This window comes from Xyrauchen texanus, chromosome 49 (genome assembly GCF_025860055.1).
Source record: "Xyrauchen texanus isolate HMW12.3.18 chromosome 49, RBS_HiC_50CHRs, whole genome shotgun sequence".
In the NCBI taxonomy this organism is placed as follows: domain Eukaryota; kingdom Metazoa; phylum Chordata; class Actinopteri; order Cypriniformes; family Catostomidae; genus Xyrauchen; species Xyrauchen texanus.
Genome location: NC_068324.1, coordinates 16,315,149 through 16,342,293, shown reverse-complemented (window position 1 = coordinate 16,342,293; position 27,145 = coordinate 16,315,149). Strand labels below are relative to the sequence as shown.

General features: G+C 39.1%; 1 protein-coding gene across 1 annotated transcript in view; it reads left to right on the top strand.

The window, feature by feature from the left end:
- LOC127640192 (nuclear receptor ROR-alpha A-like) overlaps nucleotides 1-27,145 on the top strand; it is a 429,438-nt gene that overhangs the window by 277,248 nt on the left and 125,045 nt on the right. Inside the window, exon 2 of the mRNA XM_052122627.1 lies at nucleotides 21,592-21,621. Within this exon, the coding sequence (XP_051978587.1) occupies nucleotides 21,592-21,621 (30 nt within the window). The remainder of the gene's footprint in view (nucleotides 1-21,591; nucleotides 21,622-27,145) is intronic.

Here is a 27,145-nt window from a genome sequence, read left to right as displayed (position 1 = left end):
TGAGCTCACTCACCACACCCCCCAGGTTTTTAATTCTGCCCACTTTGCCACAGCACCCTGCTTTTAAATTATGGAAGCACCATGATCAGCACTGACAAAGCTTACTGAGGTGCATTCACATTAGTTTTCATAACAATGCAATTTTAACAGTGTTTCTACCACATGTCTGGTTAGACATGGCAAATGCCTGCATGTACTGTATGTTTGTATGTATGTATGCATCATTTCTGCACTCTTTAGGGTGAATGAGTTTATGTTTGGTTCACGGTTGCGTGCTCGCTTGTTAATGCAAGCAACTGACAGCTGCAAGGTCTCTGTATCTCACTTCTGGTGAGGCTTTCAGAAAGACAGCAAGGACTCGGATCTTCTTTTCTCATGTTTAATATATATATATATATATATATATATATATATATATATATATATATATATATATATATATATATAGACACACACACACACACTCACCTAAAGGATTATTAGGAACACCATACTAATACTGCGTTTGACCCCCTTTCGCCTTCAGAACTGCCTTAATTCTACGTGGCATTGATCAACAAGGTGCTGAAAGCATTCTTTAGAAATGTTGGCCCATATTGATAGGATAGCATCTTGCAGTTGATGGAGATTTGTGGGATGCACAGCCAGGGCACGAAGCTCCCGTTCCACCACATCCCAAAGATGCTCTATTGGGTTGAGATCTGGTGACTGTGGGGGCCATTTTAGTACAGTGAACTCATTGTCATGTTCAAGAAACCAATTTGAAATGACATGGTGCATTATCCTGCATCAAGTAGCCATCAGAGGATGGGTACGTGGTGGCCATAAAGGGATGGACATGGTCAGAAACAATGCTCAGGTAGGCCGTGGCATTTAAACGATGCCCAATTGGCACTAAGGGGCCTAAAGTGTGCCAAGAAAACATCCCCCACACCATTACACCACCACCACCAGCCTGCACAGTGGTAACAAGGCATGATGGATCCATGTTCTCATTCTGTTTATGCCAAATTCTGACTCTGAATGTCTCAACAGAAATCGAGACTCATCAGACCAGGCAACATTTTTTCAGTCTTCAACTGTCCAATTTTGGTGAGCTCTTGCAAATTGTAGCCTCTTTTTCCTATTTGTAGTGGAGATGAGTGGTACCCGGTGGGGTCTTCTGCTGTTGTAGCCCATCCACCTCAAGGTTGTGCGTGTTGTGGCTTCACAAATGCTTTGCTGCATACCTCGGTTGTAACGAGTGGTTATTTCAGGCAAAGTTGCTCTTCTATCAGCTTGAATCAGTCGGCCCATTCTCCTCTGACCTCTAGCATCAACAAGGCATTTTCGCCCACAGGACTGCCGCATACTGGATGTTTTTCCCTTTTCACACCATTCTTTGTAAACCCTAGAAATGGTTGTGCGTGAAAATCCCAGTAACTGAGCAGATTGTGAAATACTCAGACCGGCCCATCTGGCACCAACAACCATGCCACGCTCAAAATTGCTTAAATCACCTTTCTTTACCATTATGACATTCAATTTGTAGTTCAGGAGATTGTCTTGACCAGGACCACACCCCTAAATGCATTGAAGCAACTGCCATGTGATTGGTTGATTAGATAATTGCATTAATGAGAAATTGAACAGGTGTTCCTAATAATCCTTTAGGTGAGTGTATATATAGATCTGAATGAAAGACCTTTAAGGCCATTTAATGTGTTAATGAATGCACCCACTCATTCACAAGTACTACTTTCCATCCAGTTGTAAGCTGTTTTGATCTGTGTTTGTTTGTTGTCTTTTTAAAAATAGATATTTTTGTGGGCAGGAAAACACACGGGGAGCTAATTTTAGTGCCCCAAAAGAACATACACAACCGCCTCAGCCTACAGTAAACCACAACTGCATTTGCAGCTCATCTTCTAAAGATCAATCAGATGCAAACGTGTTAGCCACAGTCTGTGACTCTTGTGTTTGGCCTTTTCGGTGGAGAACAAGTGCTCTAAAGATTTCCCCTTTATACACAATTCAAGCATTCATGTTGTTCGCTGTTTTTTTGTTGTTTTGTTTTCACATGCTTTTTGAAGGGAGCTTTTGATCACCAATGCAGAGACAGTAGGAAGTTGCAGGCAAAACTCAAACTTGTACTGCCCTTTTGAACACCATGACTTGATATTCCTGGCCAATGTGTGATAGCTAAGGATACAGCCACATATTCAAGAAGATGGCAGAAAATGACAATAATCATTTGAGTATTAATCATCGAAAACCCCATTTTGGTCGACAATTATTGTCCCCCTCAATATCAGTGGTGGTTATGGCACTGATGCTAACTCCTGTGCATGGCACCATCACACATTTTTAGTCATTTGCAATCCAAGCCCCAGTTGAAACAGTGTATTTCTCTATGCCAACTTAAGCTTTCTTAAATGCCATAACTTAGCTTTTGAGTTCATTTCTGTTGTGTTATTCCTGGCTATTTGTTTGGGTGGCCCTGAGCTCTGTTCTTTAAGACAAACACAGTTTCCTTCTTTTCTCAAGTAATTTTCTGTAGAGTGCCACAGATCGAGCGAGCATGTTGCTTTAGCTGAAGGGAAATCGATGTAGTCTCATTACGCCACACTGATTTCGTCTGGCTTTTGAGAAATAATTAAAGTGCCCCTACATCACTCTACCAATGTGATGATGACTAGCGCTCTTACATAAATCAATAAATTCTGTTTTCTATTACTATTATACATGTATTTATTTATTCTTCTCGAACAGTAACATGTGCATTCTCCTCCAGTGGGTTGTGGGCCAGTGTGTTACTGTGCCATGTCAGCAATCTTGATCCGTTTTGACAGGCTTTCCCCTTAAAATGGAGAAAAACACCCTCCTCCCCCCACTGCATACAGTGAAGTGGGAGATACCATCCTGGTCACCAAGGAGGGAGATGCCACACAGTTCTGTCTTCATTACATCAGACGATTATGGAATGAGGGTGCAGAGCTGTAAGACTGGAAAGGAGGTGACCTTTCTGGATGAGTGCATGAACTAAGAATTTCAGGCATCAAGACAAATGCAGCTTCGACATTTAAACAAGCAAGTTTATTGAAGCCATCTCTAAATAATTGTCCACATGGAATGTATACAGAAGGTTATACATTTTTGACAGTAAACAGGGTTTAAATGGGGATTTTGGAGGTGGGGAAAACCTAAGATATTTTGCAGACACTTGTACCCCAAGTGAGAAATGACATGACCCCTCAAAAAACATGATTAATTACACACAGAATGGAAAAGTTGAAACCCTTTTGCGGCAATACGCATACATAAATTATCTTGAAAGCAACATTTGCTTACTTAATATGTATTTAAAATACATCCATAACATCAAAAGCAATATAATCGGTGTAGGTGAGAAACAGATTAATATTTATGTCCTTTTTTACTATAAATATCCACTTTCACTTTCACTTTCAGATGTAAAATTGAAACTAAACAGGCAACACATGTGACGTTCAGATGTAAAAGTGATAGTGAAAGTGGAGATTAAGATAAAACAAGTTTTAATTTTTAACTTTTTATCAACCACACCTATCATATCTCTTCAGACGATGGATTTAACCAATGGATTTAACTTTTTGAGCTTCAAAGTTTCAGTCACCATGCACATACATTTTATGTACCTACAGAGCTGAGATATTCTTCTAAAAACGTTCATTTGTGTTCAGCAAAAGAAAGTCCCACATCTGGTATTTGCATGAGGATCAGTAAATGATAGGAGAACTTAAATTTTTGGGTGAACTATCCCTTTAACATGAATTGAACCTGGAACATTCCTTTAACATTTGTTTTGAGTGATCAGACCAAAAGTGGTCAGCGCTAAATACAGGTGTAAACGGGGTCCAAAGCGTTTGAGATTGTATCACTGAAACAGTCAAAGTAAAGTTTAATGGTATAAATGATCTTGAAAACAACATAGAACATAAGACAAACACACATGCAGCATGGCTGAATGCATCTCTCTCTCCCCTCCCTATTGTCTGGCTTCCTTTTAAACTCTCCCGCACCCTCACTAGAACAAGAAACAGGTGTTAGACTCATTATAAACAGGTGTAAACATTCTCATCTCCTGATCTCGCTCTCCATTCACACACTAATGCTCGACCACACCCTCTGCCACCACACCAACTAAAACCAATAGTGTATTTACGGTATAAATGCACTAGACTTCATGGAACGTCTTTGGTGTATTTTAATGTAGGAGCTCAGTTACAATAACAAATAGTATTCTGCTTGTAATGTCATGTTTGTGATAAAATGAAAATTTGAAATACATTTGAGAATGTGACTGTGTGGTAGTTCCCTATTGGTCCCTGTCCCCTGGGAGCCACAGAGCCTCTGTTTCCCTCACTTTTTTTCTCCAGAGAGGGCGTTGTTTTGTAATCAGATCAGTGACAGCTGTTGTTTTTATTAGGATAAAATGTCCAACACCTTTGTATGAAATACAATTTCAAGCATTGTATAGCCTCAAAACAATGATTGACTGATGAGCTTCTAGAGAAAACTGTTTCTTTTTTGCCATCTGTGACCTAATATTGACCTTAAAACATGCCCGTCTATTGTATACTGTGGCAACTCAAACACAAAGACAATGTTAAGCGTCATTTAATGAACCAACTAGCTTTCAGCAGTGTTTGATATAATGGCAAGTGATTTTCTAGGACCAAATTAGCCATTTAGCATGATTACTCAAGGATAAGGTGTTGGAGTGATGGCTGCTGGAAATGAGGCCTGTTTAGATTTGATCAAAAATTACTTTTTCAAATAGTTATGGTGTTGTTTTTTTACATCAGTAATGTCCCAACTATACTTTGTGTTCAGTTGAATGCCACTTTGGTGAATTAAAGTACCAATTTCCTTCCGATACAGCAAAATCTGTACATTATTTCAAACTTTTGTCTGCCAGTGTATATATATACACCAGACTGGTCATCTACGGTAACTAAGATAACTGCTCTGTACAATTGTGGTGAGAAGAATATCATCTCATTCTGAGATGCAGTCTGGCGTTGTTTTGGCTGCACAATGGGGACCTACACAATATTAGGTGGGTGGTTTTAATGTTGTGGCTGATCGGTGTGTGAATATATACATATATATATATATATATAGATCATTTGTGTTTTCTGAGTCATTGATGATGTTTACAGTGTTTAAAACTACAAACCTGTACCAACAATTAAAGCCTGATCTTGTACAGTACAAAAAAAAAAAAAAAAATCCAATAATACACACAAAGAGTACCTTTCACTCAAAGGAAATGGCAAATGAAAGCACAATTGGATGGAGTAAGTTTTAGAAACAATAGTGGGAAAATGAAGCTGGCACTACAACAAAGACAAAATAAAGGGACTTTACACATTGAATTGGAACACAAAAGCCTTGTCACCAGTTTATGGAAAAAATGACCATGGGACAACCCAAAAGGTAGCGAAGCTACGAGGTGCGTCTCCTAACAAGCTTGACTGTTCAAAGGCTTTTTTGTGCTCTGGAGAACATGAAAGATGTGTTTAAAAATTTAAAAGCCCGATCTGTTCCAGTGCTATGGAGCGGCAGAGGGAAGCAGATTTTCACATCATCGTAATTCCCCAGCTGCTTGCTTTGTAAATTAATTAAGATGTTTATGACAGCTGCTTGCACCTAATGGAATGCTTATAGACTTTTGTCATTAATAATTACTGGATTGCAAGGCTGCATCCTTTATGTGTTGCAGGAGACGTATGGATCTATCTATGGCTATGTCCTGCAGTTAACCTCTTATTTTCTTATGAGCTGGAGTTCACCACATACTTGAAAGCTGCAATGTAAGCATTTATGCAGCAAGTCTTTCAAAATGTGTATGTGTTTATGACTATACTTGGTATAGGTCCATGTAAACATCTATTTAAGCAGTAGAATATGAGTGGGAGTGTGTAATCACTCATTATAATGTTATAATCAAGCAATAAAGAATGTTATTTGCAATAACATGTTTCCTTGAGTAGGTCTATTGCTTCTATTATTAGCTAAACGTAACGCAAAAAGAAAATCCTGAAAAGGTGTTTCAGATGTATTCAAGCGGTATGCAGTACAATACTCATTTTGCATTCAGCCTAGATAATCAGAGGAATTATATATTTACATACAATTAAATCAAAAGTAAAATCAAAATTTTTATCCATGTCTTTTTGCTCTGAAACCACCTTCAGCAGGTATCCACCTTTTTCACGTCCCGTGATTCTTCGCGCGAAATGTGGGCATTACTTCCATTATCAAGTACACACAGGATGCGTTCCATTCAGAAGTAATCATCCCTATGCCCTATTCCCTTCTAACACTTTACCATCCACTGTGAGAGCTTTAAAGGCTAAAAGGTGTGGGGCTCAAAAATAAGGGTCATTCGAACTACATTATTAAGTCATTTTTATTGGAAATTCTGTTTGAAGCGATCTTACAGCATGAATATCATGACTGTTCTCCCTTCAAAGTGCCCTTTGGAGGATGATTTATCTTGTTTGGAATGCAGGGATAGTTGTTGTTGCAGCGTATGTCCATTTATTCATTTGTTGCAGTATTGGGATTTTGAGGAAAGGGTGTCTGATTTCATGATGACATGCGTACATCAATCACTATGTCATTGTGTTACTGTATGATAATAAACTGCAAAAAAATCATAAAGACAAAGATAGCGCAAACAAAGCCTGGTTGGAATTGAATCTAAGCACAAACACAACATATCGAGCAAAATTATCCATAGGTTTTGTGGAGTACCTATGTCAGTTCAGCTTCAGAAGTGTGTGCTTGTCATCTTATCACCCTGAAATCAGTGAGACACACCGAGGAGCCGTGAAGTTCTCATCCTTGGGTATGCGATCGCTTTTTCAAGTTGTCCGTTTGGACGGTAATTTCCTTTTAAATCCGCATGCAAGTTTAAACGTTTGTTGATTGCTTCGCTGCTATCTGGGATGCATCAGGATGGCGTTTAAATGTGATGTGGCCACATGCTTTTTTGAGTACCTCTGTACTGTGATCCAGTACTGTATGTATGTAGTGCTGATCATTTGCGATCAGACCATCCGAAATGCATCTTTATAACAGCTGTAAACAGAGTCTAAAATGACAGCAGCTGGAGCTAGCGAATGCTATAGAACTGCTTCTGGCAGAAGTCACTCCCACATTTGTTTCTCCAGTAAGACCCTCAGGAAAAAGGGGGATACACATTTGAAATGTAGTAGTAGTAATGTACAACACAGATTCTTGTCCATGGTAAATATTCTGTGATCATCAATCGATTTCATGGGTTCATTTCATTTAATGAATTAACATATTAACCAAAATTTGTATGCTTAATATTTGTATTCTTTAAGGCACTTAAAGCAGTGCTATTAGTGTATGTATCGAGGCTGTAGAGGTTTTATTAACAAAATATCACATACAGTATATGACATATTTGGAGGTTAGGTATGAAAGCGAACAGCAACCTGCTTACCTTAAAAAAAAAATATTTTAAATGTCAGCCATGGAGCCACCCTCGTGAAGTACCATAGTGAGCTAAAGTAGATGGTAAAACATTAACGAGGTTTGGGACCCACTGTGCTGGGAAAAAGAAAACTAGATTATGCATATTGTGTTTGTTTTGCGAGCTAAAAAGACAGTTTTAGCCTGTGGAATCTTGTGTGTAACACATGCTGTACTGTAGTTTATAGAATTTGCATGGTCTCTTTTTATCATAGACTTTAAGACATCGTTCAAATTAATTTGTGACTTTTAGTCACTGTCTCTTGGCTTTGATGCCATTTAGCAGATGTATGACCTGAAAACTTATCTTCCTGAGAAAACAAATTAAACAAATAGATGACTCATCTTGTACCCAGAGGCGAATAAAAGATTTTGTCCAAAGAAATTCTCTCTAGAATGAAAACACCCTTTCTGCTTGATTATAAATTAGTAGATAATCATGGCCCATTTGTATATTTGTGATTGCACAAATACACCATCAATTGGTTGCGATGGAAGTGGCTGTAATTCACTGAATATACAAACGGAGTGACTATTTGCACTAGATGTAAATAGCACCTGTCACCCAGTGCGGCTATTTGCACTCCAATAGGCTGGTGGAAACAGATAAATTGAAGACAAACTGCACCCCTAGTGTCCCTGCAATGACTGTAACGACGGTGTGAATGTATTTATATTGTACAGACAACCTAGGTTCGAGTCCGCCTCTTGTCCCCCTTTTTCCAATCCTGTTTCCTTTCTCCACTCTTAATATTTATGTCTTGGGTCAGTAAACAACTTAGCAACAAACCTGAACATCTAAGCAACCATATAGCAACAACCTGGCAACCACCCACAAACCCTTGCATTGATAAAGCGACTTTTGTACTACCTATTTACTCCATCCATTCATTTATACAATCAGTGTACATATAATGGATTGTTACAGATTTAGCTTTTTTCAGTTATACAGTTATTCTTTTATTGAGGAGATACACGTTTATTTATTGTTCATTTGCTGCCAACCTCATTAGCTCCTCATATCACACACGCCCAAATAATTGCAGGATATTGAAGCAGTAAGCCTGAACCCCGTTGGCTGGAAAGTGACTACTCTGATCGACTCCCCTCTGTTACAAGAGACCCTTTGATCTTCACAACACACTCGGAAGAGAGCTGGCCGAGCTCTCAGGTTTTAATTATGAAAAACATGAAAGATAGATGCAGAACTAAGTGCAAGGCATGACTGCGGCCATGTTCGGTAGCTGCAAGTAAATTCCTCTGCCTTCCCATTCGTCGATCTTGCAAAAATCTTGAGAGATCCTTTGATATTCCCTCCCTGCTCCTGGACCAGGGGATATGCAGTAATTCTGTGACATTAATCAGAGAATTGACAGACATGTAATTCATCTAATAGGGGGCTTTATTACCTGAGAGGTTTCCTGGGGCAATTAGCTTTATTGGTCAGTGCAGGATGTGAACAGGGTGGATTCTCTCTGGTCTTTCTTTCGGTTTCACCATTGCATTTTCTGCAATTTAATGAACTAAAACCGGAATTAAAGCATGCCATATGTGAGTGGAGCAGGGCAACAGCAATTTCCTCCCCGCTCACAAAGCATTTTGTAATCTCTGGTCTCTATCTCCGTTCTGGGTTTTCCATTTCTTTCTCTCCACACCATAAATTTGCATATCAACACACTAAATACCATTTAAAACTGCTTATCAACACCCTAGCAACCACCCAAAATACATATAGCAACTGCATAGCAACACAAAAAAAATACAAATCAAAACTTCTTAGCATATGCATAGTAAATCCCTGGCAAACGCCCATTACACCCAAGCAACCGCATATCAACAGTCTAAGTACAACTCAAAACAATTTAGCCAACACCCTGGCAAACAGCAAAAACATCCTAGCATCATGGCAGACACTTTTGAATATCCTTGTGGATGGCAGGATTTGCGTACGGTACACCATTTTACTTGAGAATGCACTCGTCAGACGAAAGGAGGGGGTGGGGTAAAGAAAAAGTTAAATTAAAGTGTGAACAATTCAAGTGAAATACTTAGGGAAGCATAGTAGATAGCGGCCTTAGATGTGGTCGGCCTTGGAAAGTACGTCAACCCATTCTCCTCAAGACGATGTTAGCTTCAGAGTTCAGACATTCAGTAGCTTGAGAGATGAAAGAGAAGATATGCAAGTGCTTCACTGCAATCCACACTGGCGTGTTGAACTGAAGTTGATACATCTGCTGTTTTTTTTTTTGCACTGACATTTTGAGATGAATCAACAGCAGTTCACCATCAGAGGAAACTGAGGGATGGAATTTTAGTCGCCTTCATTATGAGTCAGAAACCATTCTGATAAAACTAGCTTAAACCAGCCTAAGCTGGTTTACTAGTCTCCTTGCCCAGTCAGGCTGGTATTTTGGCTGGTTTTAGAGGTGTTTTGGGCACCTTTCAGCTGGTCTGGCTAAGAGACTGGCTGAAGACCAGCTCTCCCAGCTGGTTTAGACTGTTTTCTTCTGCAGCAGTTGTAAAATAAAAAAAACCAGCCTAAGTTGGTTTGCTGGTCTTTTCTGATCTTAACTAGTCTACCATGTTGGTCAGGCTTGTTATTTGTTTGGTTTAATTGTGGGTTTGAGCACTTTTTAACTGGTTTCGTTGGCAAAGCAGCTGGCCTCCCAACTAATCTCAATTTTCAAGGCTTGGAAACCATATTAAACCTTATAAGACCAGCTTAAATCACCTAAGATCAGCAGACCAACTGGTTTAAGCTGGTTTAAGCAACAGAGTCTGCCTCAAAACTTGCTGGCAGTACCAATGCATGACTGCTATGGATGCAATTGAAAACCATGTGACTTTTTGTTGTGGTTTCCCTGCAAGGACAGTTTGACAAACGTAATTTCCACTACATCAGTGGGTGCTACTGCTAAAATGAGCACATTTCCTAAAGGAGTTCCTAAAATACGATCATCGTTTAATCACCATCTTGTTCAACAAAAATGGTGATCCAAGAGCACATCTTGGTTAAATCACGGTCACCCGTAAAAGTAGTCCATAATACATTATATTGTTTAATGTCCCAAAATAGTGCTATATTATAAACCTTCAAATGACATACAATAGCGTTTTGACAGAATGTTTATTTGTGGCTCATATATCTCTTTAATTCATATGAAAAGTGAAAGACTGGCTTTGTTTCAGCTAAAAGACAACAAATCTAACCTCTTGATCACACAAGCTCACATACACTTTCCCAGTGCTGGCTAGTATTCTAGACGAATGGAGATCTGAAATAGCTCTTGGCTCTTAAGAATGGTAAATGTTCCTCAGTATATATTTATATATTAAGTCAAACTCATGAGCTGTAACCACAGACCACAGCGCCATGATTTTATTCACACACACGCACACACACACACACACACACACACACACACACTGAAAGATTGCATATACTGTCATCTCTGCAGTTGCTTAATGCGGGCCCAATCTCTGCCTGAGGAGATGACTTTGGTTTGTTAAATAAATAGATACTGTAAATAAATTCATTAAATTATTTTGCTTTTTCTTGAACCCTCCCCATCCTGAAGGCAATTTAGCTTTTCATCGTAAAGTAAACATTTTTGAGTATTATGCAAGCTTTACATGGAATGTAATTCTTAGTATGGGAAATAATAGCAAATAATAAATATGCATACATTGCAGCACAGACTGAGGATATTTAGTTTTTTCACGAATGTTGCTCGATTGGCGATTTCAGTAGAACTTTTTCGTGTCACCAATGCCACGGTCAACTGTTTTTCTTGGTGGTCTGTTGGAGATGAGGGCTTTGTTTATGATGATGGGCTCAGGTTTCATGTGGAGCTCAGTCAGGGATAATGGACAGATTACTGAGGAATGGCATCAGTGGAGTGTGGGAGAGGACAGGGGTTCACTGACCCCTCAATTCTAAATGATATCAGATCATCTGAGTGAGAAAAAGATGCTTATATTGCCAGCATTGATACCCTTTTTCTCTGACATGGTACCAGTACACATTCTGGAAACATTTCATAAGTTTTCAAAGAGGAAAAGGTGGTTCTGTGTCAGAAAAACTGGTTCTATACTGGACCCTTAAACTTGTTGGTCTCCAACAAGTAATCAGTAACATTATTTGCCCAGTGAGTGGAAATAATTTCCTCACCACTGTTCAAGTTTTTAGAACAACAACAACTGGTGAGTGGTGTGGTGTAGTGGGCTAAAGCACATGACTGGTAATCAGAAGGTCGTTGGTTCGATCCGCACAGCCACCACCATTGTGTCCTTGAGCAAGACACTTTACTCCAGGTTGCTCCGGGGGGATTGTCGCTGTAATAAGTGCACTCTAAGTCGCTTTGGATAAAAGCGTCTGCCAAATGCATAAATGTAAATGTAAACTCAAGACAAAACAACTGCAATGCAAAGTAAAATTAGATCAAAAGAACAAAACAAAACTGGAGCGCTCTCATTAAAATAAACTAAACAGTAATGTTTGGATGTTAAAATATATATATATACACATATATATTTAGTTTTTTTTAAAACTAGGAGGAAGTAACTAAGAGTAAGACTTATTACTTAAAGTTTTGTTACATTGCATTATGTTTGCAGATTCCCTGTTGGAATACAGACTCTGGCATGAGCTTCAGCACCATTTTGGTTGAAAAGAGTTCTGATTAAAACTTTACTCGGCAACACCAAACCCTTGCAAGTTTGCCTCTGCCAAAGCAAGGTTAGAGTCAGCATTCCAAAGAATAACTATGCATTATCCGTGTTTTCCTGTGATCAACTGGTTACTTTATTCTCACATGAGCACCTCTAAAGACTTCTGCATCTGATTCTGTAATGGTTATGCTGCGTTGTGGGACCGATTTGGCGTAATCATCGTTTGTTTAAGCACTCAGCTGAATGAGCTTCTGTTTTGCTGCATCTTAGCAATAACAATGCCGCTTATCGTCCGGACTCCCTGCAGTACAATTAAAATTCTGTCAGAGTCTCCAATCTGCCTGCCAGCCATGCCTACTGTTCATGTGCCCTTCCTGGGCCTACATCAATCCTCTTTGCTGCTATTCATTATTCACCAGCTACTAGGCAATATTAGGGACTTACCTGGAGAGTCCTGAGCCTTTGCTATGGAGGATACACTTGAGGTCTGTATCTTCAACTGTATCTCTGCAGGATCTCCAACCTCTAAACTGACTGGATTGTCTGTCACCTCTATATCAGGGTCCCCAAACTCAAATTATCTGGGTGCCAGGTAATTTCTAAAATCCAAAAATTGGCTTACAGGCTGTATATTTGAGATCTCTATTCTGGATAAAGTAATTTCTTTTCAGAGATTTTCCTCTACTTGCTTAATCTGTGTCTTCTTTTTCATGCTCCCCAAAACAAACTTCTGCACTGTTTCCCATCATGTTCTCCTTTTCACTGAGACACTACATCTGTGTAATTTCTACATCCTCTAAAACTAATTTAGATGCAAATCTGCTTTGTGGAGATGTGAAATGGTGAATCGTTCAGTAGGAACCTGTGGAGCCAGCAAGGCGGCTTGATTTTAGTTAAAACCAATTAGAAATGACCAGAAATAACAGCGCCTAGAGATGAACAAGTAATTTTTCTCTTGAAACTCCCTGGTGAACACAAAGACTCTCCAAGTGTTTTAGTATATTAGGAGGGGAGATGATGAAAATCATCAAGCTTCTTTAATCATTGCATTTTGCATTTGAAAGTTTATTAGGTATAATAAGTCTAAGTGTGTCAGAACAAAACGGGCAAGAGAATGTTGAAATGACTTTGACAGAATGAAACTTGGATGAGATCCGTTCTCTGGTGTGATTGAATAAACTTTGTAAAATGTACTGTAGGTACAAAGGTGTAAATATATATATATATATATATATATATATATATATATATATATATATATATACATACATATACACACACACACACACACACACACACAGTGGTGGCCAAAAATATTGGTGCCCTTGGTAAATATGAGCAGAGAAGTCTGTGAGATAAAATTTGTTCATCCTTTAGATGTTTCATTCCAAAAATAAATATGAATAACTAGGGGTGTTCATAATGGAACATTTTTGCTGGATCTGTCTTTCATGGAATATGGAATAAACTCATTAAGACTTTCTTCAGTGGAACACAAGTGGAGAAGTTTAAAGCATTTTGTTCTTGTTTTCTATACTTTGAATGGGGATTGAGGCAGTCAGTCCCTAAAACTTCTGCTTAACATCTGCTTTTGTGATCCATGCAAGAAAAAATGTCATACATGTTTGGGATAACATAGTGACTGGATTTTCATTGTTTGGGTGGACTATCACTTTATGTTTTTGATTATCTAAGAAAGTACAGTACATAGCACTGTATTGATAAATTCTCGGTTACATGAAACGTAACCCTGGTTCCCTTTCGTGGGAACTCAAGCTGCTTAATGAACACCAGGATGCTCCGTGAATGGCTTGCCTCCTGAAATTCAGTCAAGCCGCGTGCTGGCACAGGTCACGTGTCTGCCAGCGACATGCAGCCGTGTGACTCGTGGGAGGCCGGCATAGATACAGAGAAGATGGGAGCTGAGCACCAGGCCAACTTTCGGTTTTCTCTGTCACTCTCCCCAGATTCGACTACACATTCTCCGTGGAGTTTGCATGTGGACATTTGCGTTATTGCCCTGAGGCCCGCACAGTGGTTTCCTTTTGCTCTGAGAATGCCATGTCTATGGCAGCATCGGATTCTGAGGATCAACGCCGGCGGTCAGGCCGAAGCCTTGCCTTCTAGCTGTCAGATTTCCAGACCTTCGGTAACTTATATCGAGTTGTTGGAGGTTATTACAAAATACCACATGTGACCACATGGAAATCGAGGCCTACTCTTCCCTTGAAGCTGTGCAGAGTTGCACACTCTGGCGGTTTTGCAAGCCTACCAGGCCCCTTTTATGAGAGATTTAGATTAGGGAGCTGGACTGGATGCTTATGGAACTGCCCTGAGCTTCTGATTTGAAGAGTTACCAAACATATTTCTTGTGCGATTGGTTGGAATATGACGGGACTCATGGCGGCGGAACACAATCTGTGACTTACACTCACAGACATTCATGACAAAGACAAGGCCTTTATTATGATTGCCGATGTGTCACAATCCGGACTGTTCGGTGATGCAGTCCAGTCGGTGGTAGAAAAATTCAGCGCTGTGAAACAGCTTTAGCTCGCTTGTGCATCAATAAATTCTTGCCATACGGGTGTAGACAGTTGGCAGCTACTGTTCGCATGGCGTGAATATATATTCTTCTCCTATGCAATTACGCATCTCAAGTTCCTTCGAAAGGGAACGTCTCAGTTACATGAAACGTAACCCTGGGTCACTGAGTGGGAATGAGATGCTGCGTAAACTGGCAATACTATCTAGCAGTTGCTTTGGCTCGTGCCTTCTTGAAGAAAATCTGACTCGATGGAGCCAAAGAGAACGCTTTTATGCAGCCTGTGACAGTTCCCTAGGGGCGTCTGTTAAGCGCCACGAGCCAACAAATCGGCGTGATTGTACAAGGGCTTCAGAACATGTGACACACAGGGCGTGTCCCAATGCGATTACATTGTGTCTCATTCCTGAGTAGGAACGATTTGTTGGCTTGTGGCGCTTAACAGAGGCCCCTATGGAGCGTTTCACGTAACTGAGACATTATCAATACAGTGCTAAGTATTGTACTATATTTTTAGACGGGACTTTATTGTACATTTTTTTATCTGCAAAAGAATGTGTACCGCATGTTGTTTTCTGACCAACTAAAGATGTCTGTGAAACCACAATGTTAGCGGTATAATCATGTCTTTTGTTGATGCTAAAAACAAAAGTGAAGAAAATTTTCTTCAAATGTGTCCACAGTGGCTTTTAACAATTGTAGTATGTCACAACTTCCCTATTACATCTAACCTGTTACATGGTTAGTTTCTTAAGTGTGTAAAAATACATACAAAGTGTGTTTGGGCAAAACTAGCACTTTTAATACAATAATTTAGCAGACATGAGTCCTTCCAGGCCCTGTTTTTGGTCAGCGTATGATGCCTACCAGACGCTCTTCGATTATATCAAAGAATAACTTTAAGTTTAGCAACTGTTCTTCACAAATTACAATGCCTACTAAAAACCAGTGGTCTATTTTATTATTTTATTGCAGATTGATATTGTTTCCAGCAACTGTTCTTAAAATGTTTACTTAAAATCAATGGTCCACTCTTCAGTTATAACATTGAATGGTTTTGAGTCCAACAACTCCTTATTATTTCACATTGCCTAGCTGAAATCAATGGTCCACTCTTCCTTTATATGACAGAATGACGTTGGGTCCAGCAAATGTTTTTACCATTTTACAACATCTAGCTAAAACCAATGGTCCTCTCTTCGACAATAACATTCTTTAGAATGAGGTTGAGTTCACCAACTGTTCTTTCCATTTCACATTGCCTAGCCGAAACCGACTGTCTACTTTTAGATTATGTCCCAGTATGGCATTGAGTCCACCATCTGTTCTGATCATTTTATGTTGCCTGCCTAAAACTAGGGGAGTGAAAACTTTTTCAGGGGAGGGAAATGTCGTTCCAGTGTGAATGAGGTGTGTAAATGTAGCAAAATCAATGCATTTGTAACTGAAAAAATTATAATCGTGGTTGTGAGTTTTCAAATCACTGAGTTGAGGACCGTTTCTTACAATCTTAAGATGCCTACAACAAAAAAAAAAAAACGAGGGTCCACTCTTTCAACAAAATGCAGAATTAAGTTAGGGGTCCACCATCCCTCAAGCAACCCACCCACCTCCACCTCTGACATTTTCCCCCACTTCTCCATTGGTGTTTGCACCATCTTGTGTCCTAATATAGCTGAGAATGCCAATGTCCTCCCCCTTCTGTAGTTTTCAAAGACTGAACAGTGAATGAGGATAAGTGTGAAGCAGCAGTTCAATGAATCAAGCAGTCTGACCAGCAGCAGTCATTTGGGGTGGGGCCATGGGACTAGGAACTTCCTCATCTGTGTGTTTCTGCCTCAGGTTAAATGGATCGTTCCCATTAGCTCGGTGTGGGGACAGCTCCATTACGTGAAGGAGACTCTAACATTGAATGTTACAGAGTGCCGAACCCAGGCACAGCACGTCAAGCACCCCCGCCGGAGACGCCCCGGTGACAATAACCATCAATGATAATCATTCCCTGTCAGGAGCTTAGGAAGCTGGAATTATGATGCACGGCTTGCCCTGCAGACCCAGACGCAGGGCTTGAGTGCTGTTAGCTGGGTGGGGGCAGAACCGCACATCCAGGGTCAAATATTAAAGCTTGCAGGGTGCCAAATGCAAGTAAAAAAATTTCTTACAGTCAGAGATGTGGTTTTGTGGTCACTGCAACTGCTCCAACTTATTGAATTGTGATGTTCATTTTGTAACCCGGGTTCAAATCCAGACCAGGTCATGTTCCCATACCATTTCTCTTTCACTCTTCCGCTGATTTCCCATCCTCTCTTAATTGCATTTATCAGTAAAAATTTTGCAAAAAGGGATGTGCACAAATCGAATCAAATCATCTGCTGAAGAAAACATCTGTAAAAAATATATAAAATTCCCACTGTCATTATTAAAATAATGATGTATACTGTATTAATGTACAATTTTATACTGAGATTGGGATTAGGAATAAAAGTCTCTGACTGTTTAGGCAGATGTGAGATCATTTTTTGAATTATCTTAAAAATGAGAATGACAAGGTTTTATCAGTTGAAGCTGGGCCCAGATCAGTGTGACACTGTCACCGTGTGTAGTCCATCTGCCATACAGACAGCTTTACCTGGCACAAATGCAGGTGGTTTGCCCCTCCATGGCAGATGTGCTAAAGGTTAACTTCAAACAGTTATCAGTGTGCTCAGCATATGGAATCTACAAAAGGGAAAAAAGCAGTGAATGATGGCCATGGACATGCTTAGAATATTTTCCAGGAAATACACAGTAGACTTATATCAGTACTGTTTGCCCCTGACAGTCACTATATACATACTAATACATTCTGATTGTGAAATGCTATTGTATGTACAATATTACATATTAATAAAAATAAAAATAATCAAGAAAGCAAATGCAACATGATAACTGAGAATATATATGTGGACTATTTGAATGTGGGTTAAATCAGTTGTATGACTCACCTGTACACATCAGGAAACATGACCTTTAGCTTGGCTGATGCAAAAAGTGGAAATTATAAGACTTTAGCCTTGAATTGACTTTCATGTCCACGACTGATAACAAGCAAATTTTTTACGTCAGAGCCAATGTGAAATCCGAAAGCATAATTTCTTATGAATTTACTATAACTTCTGTTGGCAAAGTCACTATCTATCCATCCATCCATCCATCCATCCATCCATTAGGCATGCAACAATACACACATTTCACGATACGATGTATAGCCTCACGATACAATACAATACGATACGAGCAGCCACACATTTTTCACTCAAACTTATTCAAGGACGCTGACCTCTGGCTTTACTGGATATGTACATAATCCAATATTATTCAAATATTATTTCAACATCAAAAGCAGGGAATTATCGTAGAAGTCTAGATGTCTCATGTAACCACATTTCTTTTACGTTATTTAATAAGCTGTTTTTTTTTATAGCTTTGAGTGTGTTGTTGTGCATGTTATGCTCCGTGTCAGCTGGGAGGGTCTGCTGTTAAAGTTGCTGCTGCTGTTTCTGCCTAGCAAATCCACCTATTTGCGCGGCACTGTCATCTTAAATAAAACCTGTTTTAATGCGCAATAGCACCGGGACATCACACATTTGTTTGGCAAATTCAACACTGTACCGCTACAGTACAACAAACTTGCTGTTTGCCATCGACTTCTCACCTATGTACTGTAAGTGTGTTGCTTTGCTTTCCTGTGAGCACTTTTCCTGTGTTTTCTCAATGTCCTGCCTGTCCTGTGCTCTCAATGTTGTGCTGCTTGGTTTTAATTACACTATAATGTGTTTGTTTATGTTTGTACGATACAAATCGTATTGAATCGTGAGCATCGTATCATACGATACAATATGATATCTTGTGATTTACACCCGCCTATCAATCAATCAATCAATCCATCCATCCATCCAATCTCTGTCTCACACTTCTCACTGTCTGTCTATAATAATAATAATAATAACTATAACTATTTTATAATAAATACATTTTGTGTTGGTGTGTTCTTGGGGTAGATTTATTTTCCTATCTTAAGAGATAGTGTTCTTCCCGTTTCCTCTTTTTATAGAGTTGCTAAATTTGCAATGCTCTTTTTAACAGCAATCCTGATGTTGTCCTTTGAAGAAGGCCGTACAAGCTTTTTCCATCTGTCAAGGATGGATTCACCTCCAAACTGACCCATCACCCTGTCTTCCAGTGGAGCAGACATAACCTGGCAGGCTTCACTGGTGTCAGGGCCTAGACCCAGACCCCCTCCAGCTCCAAACGCTGTTCACCCATTGGTTCCCTGGCCCCTTCCTCTTACACCCTCCAATCAGAGCCCTCTCAATGACACCTAGAGGAGGAAGTGGGCTCCCTCCCCTCTCTCTCCTAGCAACAGTCCATTTATCCAAATCCTCTTTTTGACAGTAATAATTTACGAGCAAGTATATTTTTTTTTGTTAAGATTGGTTTTCATATGTGTAAGTGACATTGACAGAAGAGGTGTTGTGATTTGGGAAGGATTAGAGACAGATAGCTAATAGTGTTAAAGAAAAAGGATGGGATCACATGGAGAGAAAGGCAGGAATGGACAAGTATCATATGAGTGACTGTGACTGAAGTTGGATCAAAGACTGGGGTTATCCTCAATGGTATATGCTTCTGCTGAATCCATCATGAATGCGTTATTTAAACTAGAAATTGTTTTAGAAATTGAGTTTAATAGTGGAATTCCTGGGAAAGAAATGCATTACCCATAATTCTAAAGAGAAATAATCCAACAATAAGAGAATTGCGACAAACAAAACAAACCAAAAGAGCTCTGCAGCAACTGCCCACTTCCAGGATGCACTGTGAATGACGAAATATGTTCAGTTTCCCTACATTCTCAAACTACTTATTTGTATAAATCAGATTATTTTGCAGTTATATGAAAATATATTGTTTCTACTCTTATGATTAACAACTTTAAATCAAGAGTTTTATGTTTATCCATCATATTTAATTGTTGCTTGCTTCATTCGCAATGCTTCATGCATTGCAGTTCATTCCATCATGAAAAGACGTTAAGTACACAGGCTTGTCTCTTTTGTCAGATTTTCAAATACACCTCTGCTTCAAATTAAAGTTTGTAATGGTGATATACTTCCAAGATGGCCTTAAAAGTGGGCGGGTATCTCAGATATGTCACTTATCACAAGTAATGTGATAAGTAACTTAAAACAAGTTCATGCTGACTTTAACAAACATTCAAGCTTTCAGCTTGGAAATATGTGGTCAAGTTTGTGGTATTTTCACCCAGTAATCTACTAATGAAACCTTTCTGTTGATGATTTGCACTCAACGTTGCCCTCAAAAGGTATGAATGTTATAAATGCTCTAAATGGTATGACATTACCAAACCAAAATACTTTCCTAAAGCTAATAAATAAGCCACTAGACCATGGCCGATATTGTTGACTTTTCCCATTTCCAGACAGATAATACACCGAGACTGGAGGTACAACCTTCACTTTCTCCGTTTTGAAAAATGTAAGGGCACATCAGGAAAGAAACTGGCCCAAATAAAAGTGATTGGATAAATGGCTTATTTCCTTGGACCTTTGTTTTATATATATATATATATATATATATAGAGAGAGAGAGAGAGAGAGAGAGAGAGAGAGAGAGAGATAGATAGATTTTTTTTTTTTTTTTTTTTTTTTTTTTGCTTACAAAAAAGATTATGGCATGAAAACTGCACTGCACAATTTTATAGGGTCTTTTATGTTGTGGGATACACTGGCTCTTAGAATATTGCCAGTGGGCTTAGCCCATGTCACTGAAAGCCCTAGTTTGACGTCATATTTCAGTAACTGCTGTTAACTAGACACTGAATGCTTTGTGATTTGATTGTAGATGTGACTAACAGGAGGTCTATTGCTTGTTTTTGTCTTTTTGTAATGTTGCTTACAAGGCGCTTTCGGCGCTAGCATTGTCAATCTGAAAATCTTGACCAGAGTGCCACAAGTATTGGTCCTAGGTCCTTTCTGTGTTTTGTTGACGTGCCCTCAGGTGTGACTGTCTCAAAGTGTGGATGCTTACTGGCTTTACCATCTTTGCCTTGAATTCCCTTTTCTCTCAAAATTTGTCTGAAGCATCATTATCTCTGGCCAGACCCTTTTATTTTCTGTGGAATTATTGAATCATGTCAGCTTGATGTCACTTGAGTTTCAAATGCAAACTGTAGAAAAAATAGCCATTGCTTCCGCATGACAAGGGGGATCTATTAGTGCGCTCTGGCCAATAGAGCATGAGCGTGCTCAGTCCACATGGGACCCTCGGTTTCGGCAAATCATGCACACATTCATACATAACACAGTCGTATTAATCATGCTTTATAAGGTCAGGCATAAAGCTGCACCCGGCACTTCTGGGCTACACTAAATGAACATATTCACAGATCTGCTTAGCATTCTGTATGTGATTTCCTGTTCATTTCCATCACATCGAGGTCAACCGTGACAGCAAAGCAACTGGCTGGTCGGTGTGACTGCAACAAACTGACCCTCCTGACCTTGCTTAGGCACAGCCAGTGGCAGTGCGAGGAAGCATTAGCACAGTCAAAGCTAGCTCTGGCCTTCGGTCAATGTTGCGGCTTACAGCATCTCCGTTCCAATATGCTGTCAGCCTGCTTTGTATTTTTCATTGCTTTCAGCAGTATTTAAAATGACCTCACTATAGTATGGTTTTTAGTACAGTTTCACTGTCTCATCCTAAAAAAACAAATCCACTCCTATTTATTAATAAACCATTTTATAAAAGTATTTAATCTGTTTTTTTTTCTCTCTCTCTTGCAGGTATTTCAGTAACAAAGAAGACACACACTTGTGAGTAATACATTATCTTCATAGGTCATAATAATAGTGTGCTATCAATCATTATGTGAGGTCAAGAGACAAAAATTGTATGAACGACATTGTATGCTACTGTTTATTCAGATTCTATGAGATGCCATATAGGACAACAGTGAAGCAAAATGTTCAAACTGATCAATTCTCTCTTGCAAAGACACGTTTACTCATTTTGTGCAGTTTCAAATGCTATCCAATTACGACATTGTGATGCATTATAATGTATTGAATCATGTCATATGTAGTGCGATGACTATTATTAAATGAGGCAGTTGACAATATCCAGCCCTATTTTTAATGTTTAAATGTTTGAATGAGAAGACACTTGTTGGATAAGCATTGGCCAATATTTGTTCCATTCGTGAGAGGCTGTATTTGTTTGAGTTTAAGTCATCAAGAAATGTATCTAATGAGAAATTATCTTGTCATCTGTTCATCTGTCTACATTCACTTGACTTGTTGAAGGGCTTCAGAAAAAGCCAGTTGTAGCTGTCTTCTCCATTCAGCCAGCATAAAGGTGGATTGCTGGTCTTTCATCCTTTCTCGTAGGGTGCTACTGCTATCTTAATTACATTGCTGATCACCTCTCCTTAACTGAGGGAACTGAAATCAAAGAACGTTTCAAGTGAGAGGGTTCAAAGCCACGGAGGCAGACCGGACTTCACTATTTAATCTCAATGAAAGACATGCTAATGATGCATGTCAGATAGAACGAGAAAGAGGGAGATGAAGAGAAGGCTTAGAGATTGAAGTGTGAAGATGACACGGAGAAGGCCGTGGACATAGGTCAAAGGGGCGTTGTTTGACAGAGAGAGGTCTCAAAAGACACATAATGTATAGAGGAAGGGTCCTGCTGGTAAATCTGTAAATCTGACATTTTTATATATATATATATATATTGACATTATATATATATATATATATATATTGGGGCTGTCAATCGATATTTTTTTTTTATCTAATAATTACATTCTTGATCGTCATATTGATTATAAGTCAATCATTGGCATACAGTCCACACAATCCATTTCACAATTGAATTTGTCAATCAGTTCGATATATATTATTAGGGCTTGTTTAAGGCGCGTCAATTTACACCTGCGTCAGACATGCTTGGGTAGCATCTCGGGTGCGTCATAAACATAAAATGTTTAGGTCACTGTGTCAAGTTTAATATAGTTTAATACTCAATCTTTAAACACATCTTGAGATCCCTAAGTTCGCATTTGCACTCCTTCATGTGTTTTGAATGCAAGAATGTAACGCATGTCTGTGTTGTGGGTTGTTTTCTCCACTGTATAAACTGCGTGTTGCCCATACAGCTGAATCTTCCTTATTATGGTCCGGTGGCACTGCGATTAATTGCATACATTTTTTTAATGCGTTATTTTTTGTAAAATTAATCGCACTTAATTAACACGTTAAATCAACAGCCCTAATATATATATATATATATAAGTAATATCACACAAGCAAGAGAACGATATGGCCCTACATCAGCACTGCTGTGATTCGGAGGGGAGGCCGCAGAACGAGTGCTGTAGGTAATCACAGCAGTGCTGGTTTAGAGCCATATAGCACGATTGCGAGTGTGATATTGCTTATATACAACAGTTCAATGAATAACATGAACAATGAGCATTTAAAAAAATTTGGAAAAACCGAGTAAGGACATAAAATCTAATTTGTGCATGGAACTACTTTCTTACGCAACGGATCAGAATCTGCCGTTGCTGCTTCAAAACAAATGATGCGTCCAAGCCTTCATTAGTAATTCAAAAAGTTCACTTCAGAAATAGTATCATGGCTTGTGCTGTTTCTAACAAGTTATTGGATAAACAAGGATGGATTGATGGGTGTGTGCATGTATATGTGTCTTTGTGTGTGTGTGTGTGTGTGTGTGTGTGTGTGTGTGTGTGTGTGTGTGTGTGTGTTAGAGAGAGAGAGAGAGGGAGAGACAGGTGTGTGTCACCTGTTGCCACTCCCAAGCAGATATGCTCTCAGCGTTCTGTAGGTCAGCTTTCTCAGTGGAAAAATAGCGTCCAAGCGGAGGTATTTCTCCCTATTTCGTGGTAGCCGTGCAAGAGTCGATCATTTCTACTACATACACATCACAAACACATGCTCAAAGTTAAATAGTTCACATTATAATCGCTCACACACACACACACACACACACACACACACACACACACACACACACACACACACACACACACACACACACACACACACAAACAAATACTCATATTTATTTTTTTCTGTCATGCTGGGAACTTTCCATTCACTGCTGTTGTTTTCATTTTGATTTTATAATATTTCCTATCCCCTAAACCCTACTCCTAAACCTCCCAGAAATATATTTGTTACTTTATTTTTACATTTTAATGAAAACATTTTCTGTTTATTAAGCTTTTTTCTCATCATAACCATTGGCTGGTGCCCACAGTGTAGGTGATTTCAGGTTTTACTATCCTTGTGGGGACATTTGGTCCCCACAATATAACCGAAACCTGACCCACATAATCCTTGCAAACTCTCACACACACACACACACACACACACACACACACACACACACACACACACACACACACACACACAGACTCATCAGGCTCATCTCTCTACTCTTTCCTGAATGATCAAAACCGTGGAAGCAAGCCGCCGGTCCCCTCATCAATATAAATTACAGGGCAGCTGTTGGCTAGCAGGCACACACTCGCTCCCTCTCGGCCTCCCCTGGCTGCATGCTCAGACCTAAATAAGCCCTAGCACTTTCTGGAAGAGAATAGATACTTCAATTCTCCTCTTTATGACCCACTGGCAATCTCTCTGACCAATTGAACGCCATTCTGAAGTGCCACAGAAACAAAGCCAAGCTACGGCTAAGTGCTATGGCCAGAAACTAATGTTCGTTTGAATTCACCTTAAACAAGACAATAGATTAATTGGTAGTGGTCAACCCATAGAGACATGGGTTTTTTAATGGCCGATATCTAGCTGGTTGGCCGATATAATGACAATATGTACATAATACAACCAAATGATTATATGTTCCCCAAAAAATATTTAAACATTAAAAATAGGATTTATTTTCACATCCATGTTTTTATCCATTCACAAGGCTGTTGGTAGATTTTGGAATTATTAATGTGAGGGACTAACACTTAATTGGCCTATGCAGCATAATATCAAATTGACTGAATACAAAATGTGTTTAATTTCTTAAATTATTAAAATGATTGTTTTTTTCAGAGCCATGGCCTTGCAGTTAACAAACATGCTCTGACACATTGAGCCATGGTGCTCATACAGGGGATGTGAGTTTAAATTCATGCCCTATAATTTCCTGTCCTCTTTCTGCTGTCTACCTATCAGAGAAGTGCAACAATATATGCACATACATTTCTAGTTTTAAACAATATGAGTCAATAAATTTAACATTTTGAATTTCTCTGGTTCTTTGTATCACTGGAAATTACTTGGGTGCGATTGTCACAGAACAGTTTCTTGCAATAAAAAATCTAGTTGCGGTGAAACGAATGGAACAGAATTGCAGTTGTCTCGGCACTTTAAACTTGACACGGTGTCTTAACAATGCTGCACTCACCTCACTAGATTCTGAAAAAGCATCAAGATGCAATGCAAAGGTCAAAGGCAGAAAAATTATTTCTAAACAGTGCAGATGTATGCAACAACACGTCCTTTGTGAATGGCCCCTTTATCACTTGGTCTCAAGTCATTTTAGAATGTGGCATAAACAGTGACTGTAAAAGTTTCCCCACAGGCTCTTTTTTTACAGCTCAGCCTCATGTACAGCTCAGTGTCATGTTTTCATTTGAACTTGACAGTTTTATGACCATGGCCATGCAGTTCATTCTGGCAACAAATTATATTAGATAAACAGTGTCGTTTAATAGCTTTTTAAGAGGAAAACCCCAAGACTCAACAGGAATAAAGAGCTTGGATGTATCATGTTAAGAACATAGTGTTCCAAGGAATTTAAATAAATGACAAAAATAAAACAAATCTAATTTAAGGGCCTAATAAAGCTCATTTTGTGTGCAGCAGTTTTGTTGTTGGGGAGTTCTTTTATTTTAGCTTTTTGCATGAGAAAGGTTAAAGGTGCAATACGAGTTTTTCTTCTTCTTCTTTTATGACACAACAAGCAGAAAATGTCACTTTTGCCTGAAAGATATCAATGAAATGGGTGCAATGACATATTCTCTATATAATGTCTCTATGACAGTGCTAGTGTCTGTAAACAGTTATATTAAACAAATAATCGGCCACGGTCACTTTGACAGTTGTCAATACACATTTGAGAACACTACTTTGCTGCCATTGCTTTTTTCTTCATAACGTTCAAGAACTGTTATAATCGCTTACATCACCTTTAATGAAAGATTCAAATGTAAGTGGTCCTTGCTTTTGCTAAACTCACCTCCATAATTCAAGGGTGCTGTGGACGGTAGTGGAGCATTGTTGTGCGGTTGATAATGTGTTTTGAGTGGCGTTTTTTTTTGTGTGTTGCTATACTGTTGCTAGGGTGTTCTGGTGGTTTCTGGGCAGTTGCTTACTGATCCAAGTTAACACAAAAAGCCCAAGTTTAAATGATTATCTGATTATCTATGATACATTACATTTATATTTACATTTTATCCACAGCGACTTACAGTGCACTTATTACAGGGACAATCCCCCCGGAGCAACCTGGATTTAAGTGCCTTGCTCAATGTCACAATGGTGGTGGCAGTGGGGATCGAACCAGCAACCTTCTAATTAACAGTTATGTGCTTTAGCCCACTACGCCACCACCATTTAATCCTTAAATTTGAACAAACCTCTACTTGAAAGAATAATCAATAGTAACACAGATGCTTGCATAATCAAGGACTACTACATTTTGTTATCAGCCATTGACTTATTTGACATCGCTAATTATTGCCACGTTAGCGTAATTACATCTACATATATAAAGTTCAAACTCATGGAATGTGACTATTGTGTCCTGGATTCACATTCAGACTACAATAGAGTCCAGTCTATGCTCCAGTGATATAAGTGGGTGTTGTAACCTGTCTAGAAAGATAACAGGACATGTTGATAAGATGCAGTCGTTGATTGCAGGTGGTAGACTAGGCTTTAGTCTTTTATTTTCTTGCCTTTATGCTTGTATTTATGTGTGTCTGTGTCTGCCAGCTCTGCTATCACAGGGCTTATCCTTGGCCAGAGAAAACGTATGTCTCGTCAAGTCGCTCCATAAAAAAATAGATCAACAGTGTGATTAGTGGCATGCATTTTTTTGTAGTGGAGTACTAATTCAGACAAACATAATACCTGCTGTGCAGATAAACAAAATTTGATGTGTGTTTTTATGTGTGGCTACTTGTACTTTTTAAGGTGAAGTGTTTAAATTAAGCATGAATAGGAGAAAGTGTTTTAACATTAAGATGCCAGCTTTAAATACTCAATGAAATGGTTAGACATTCTTTCCAGT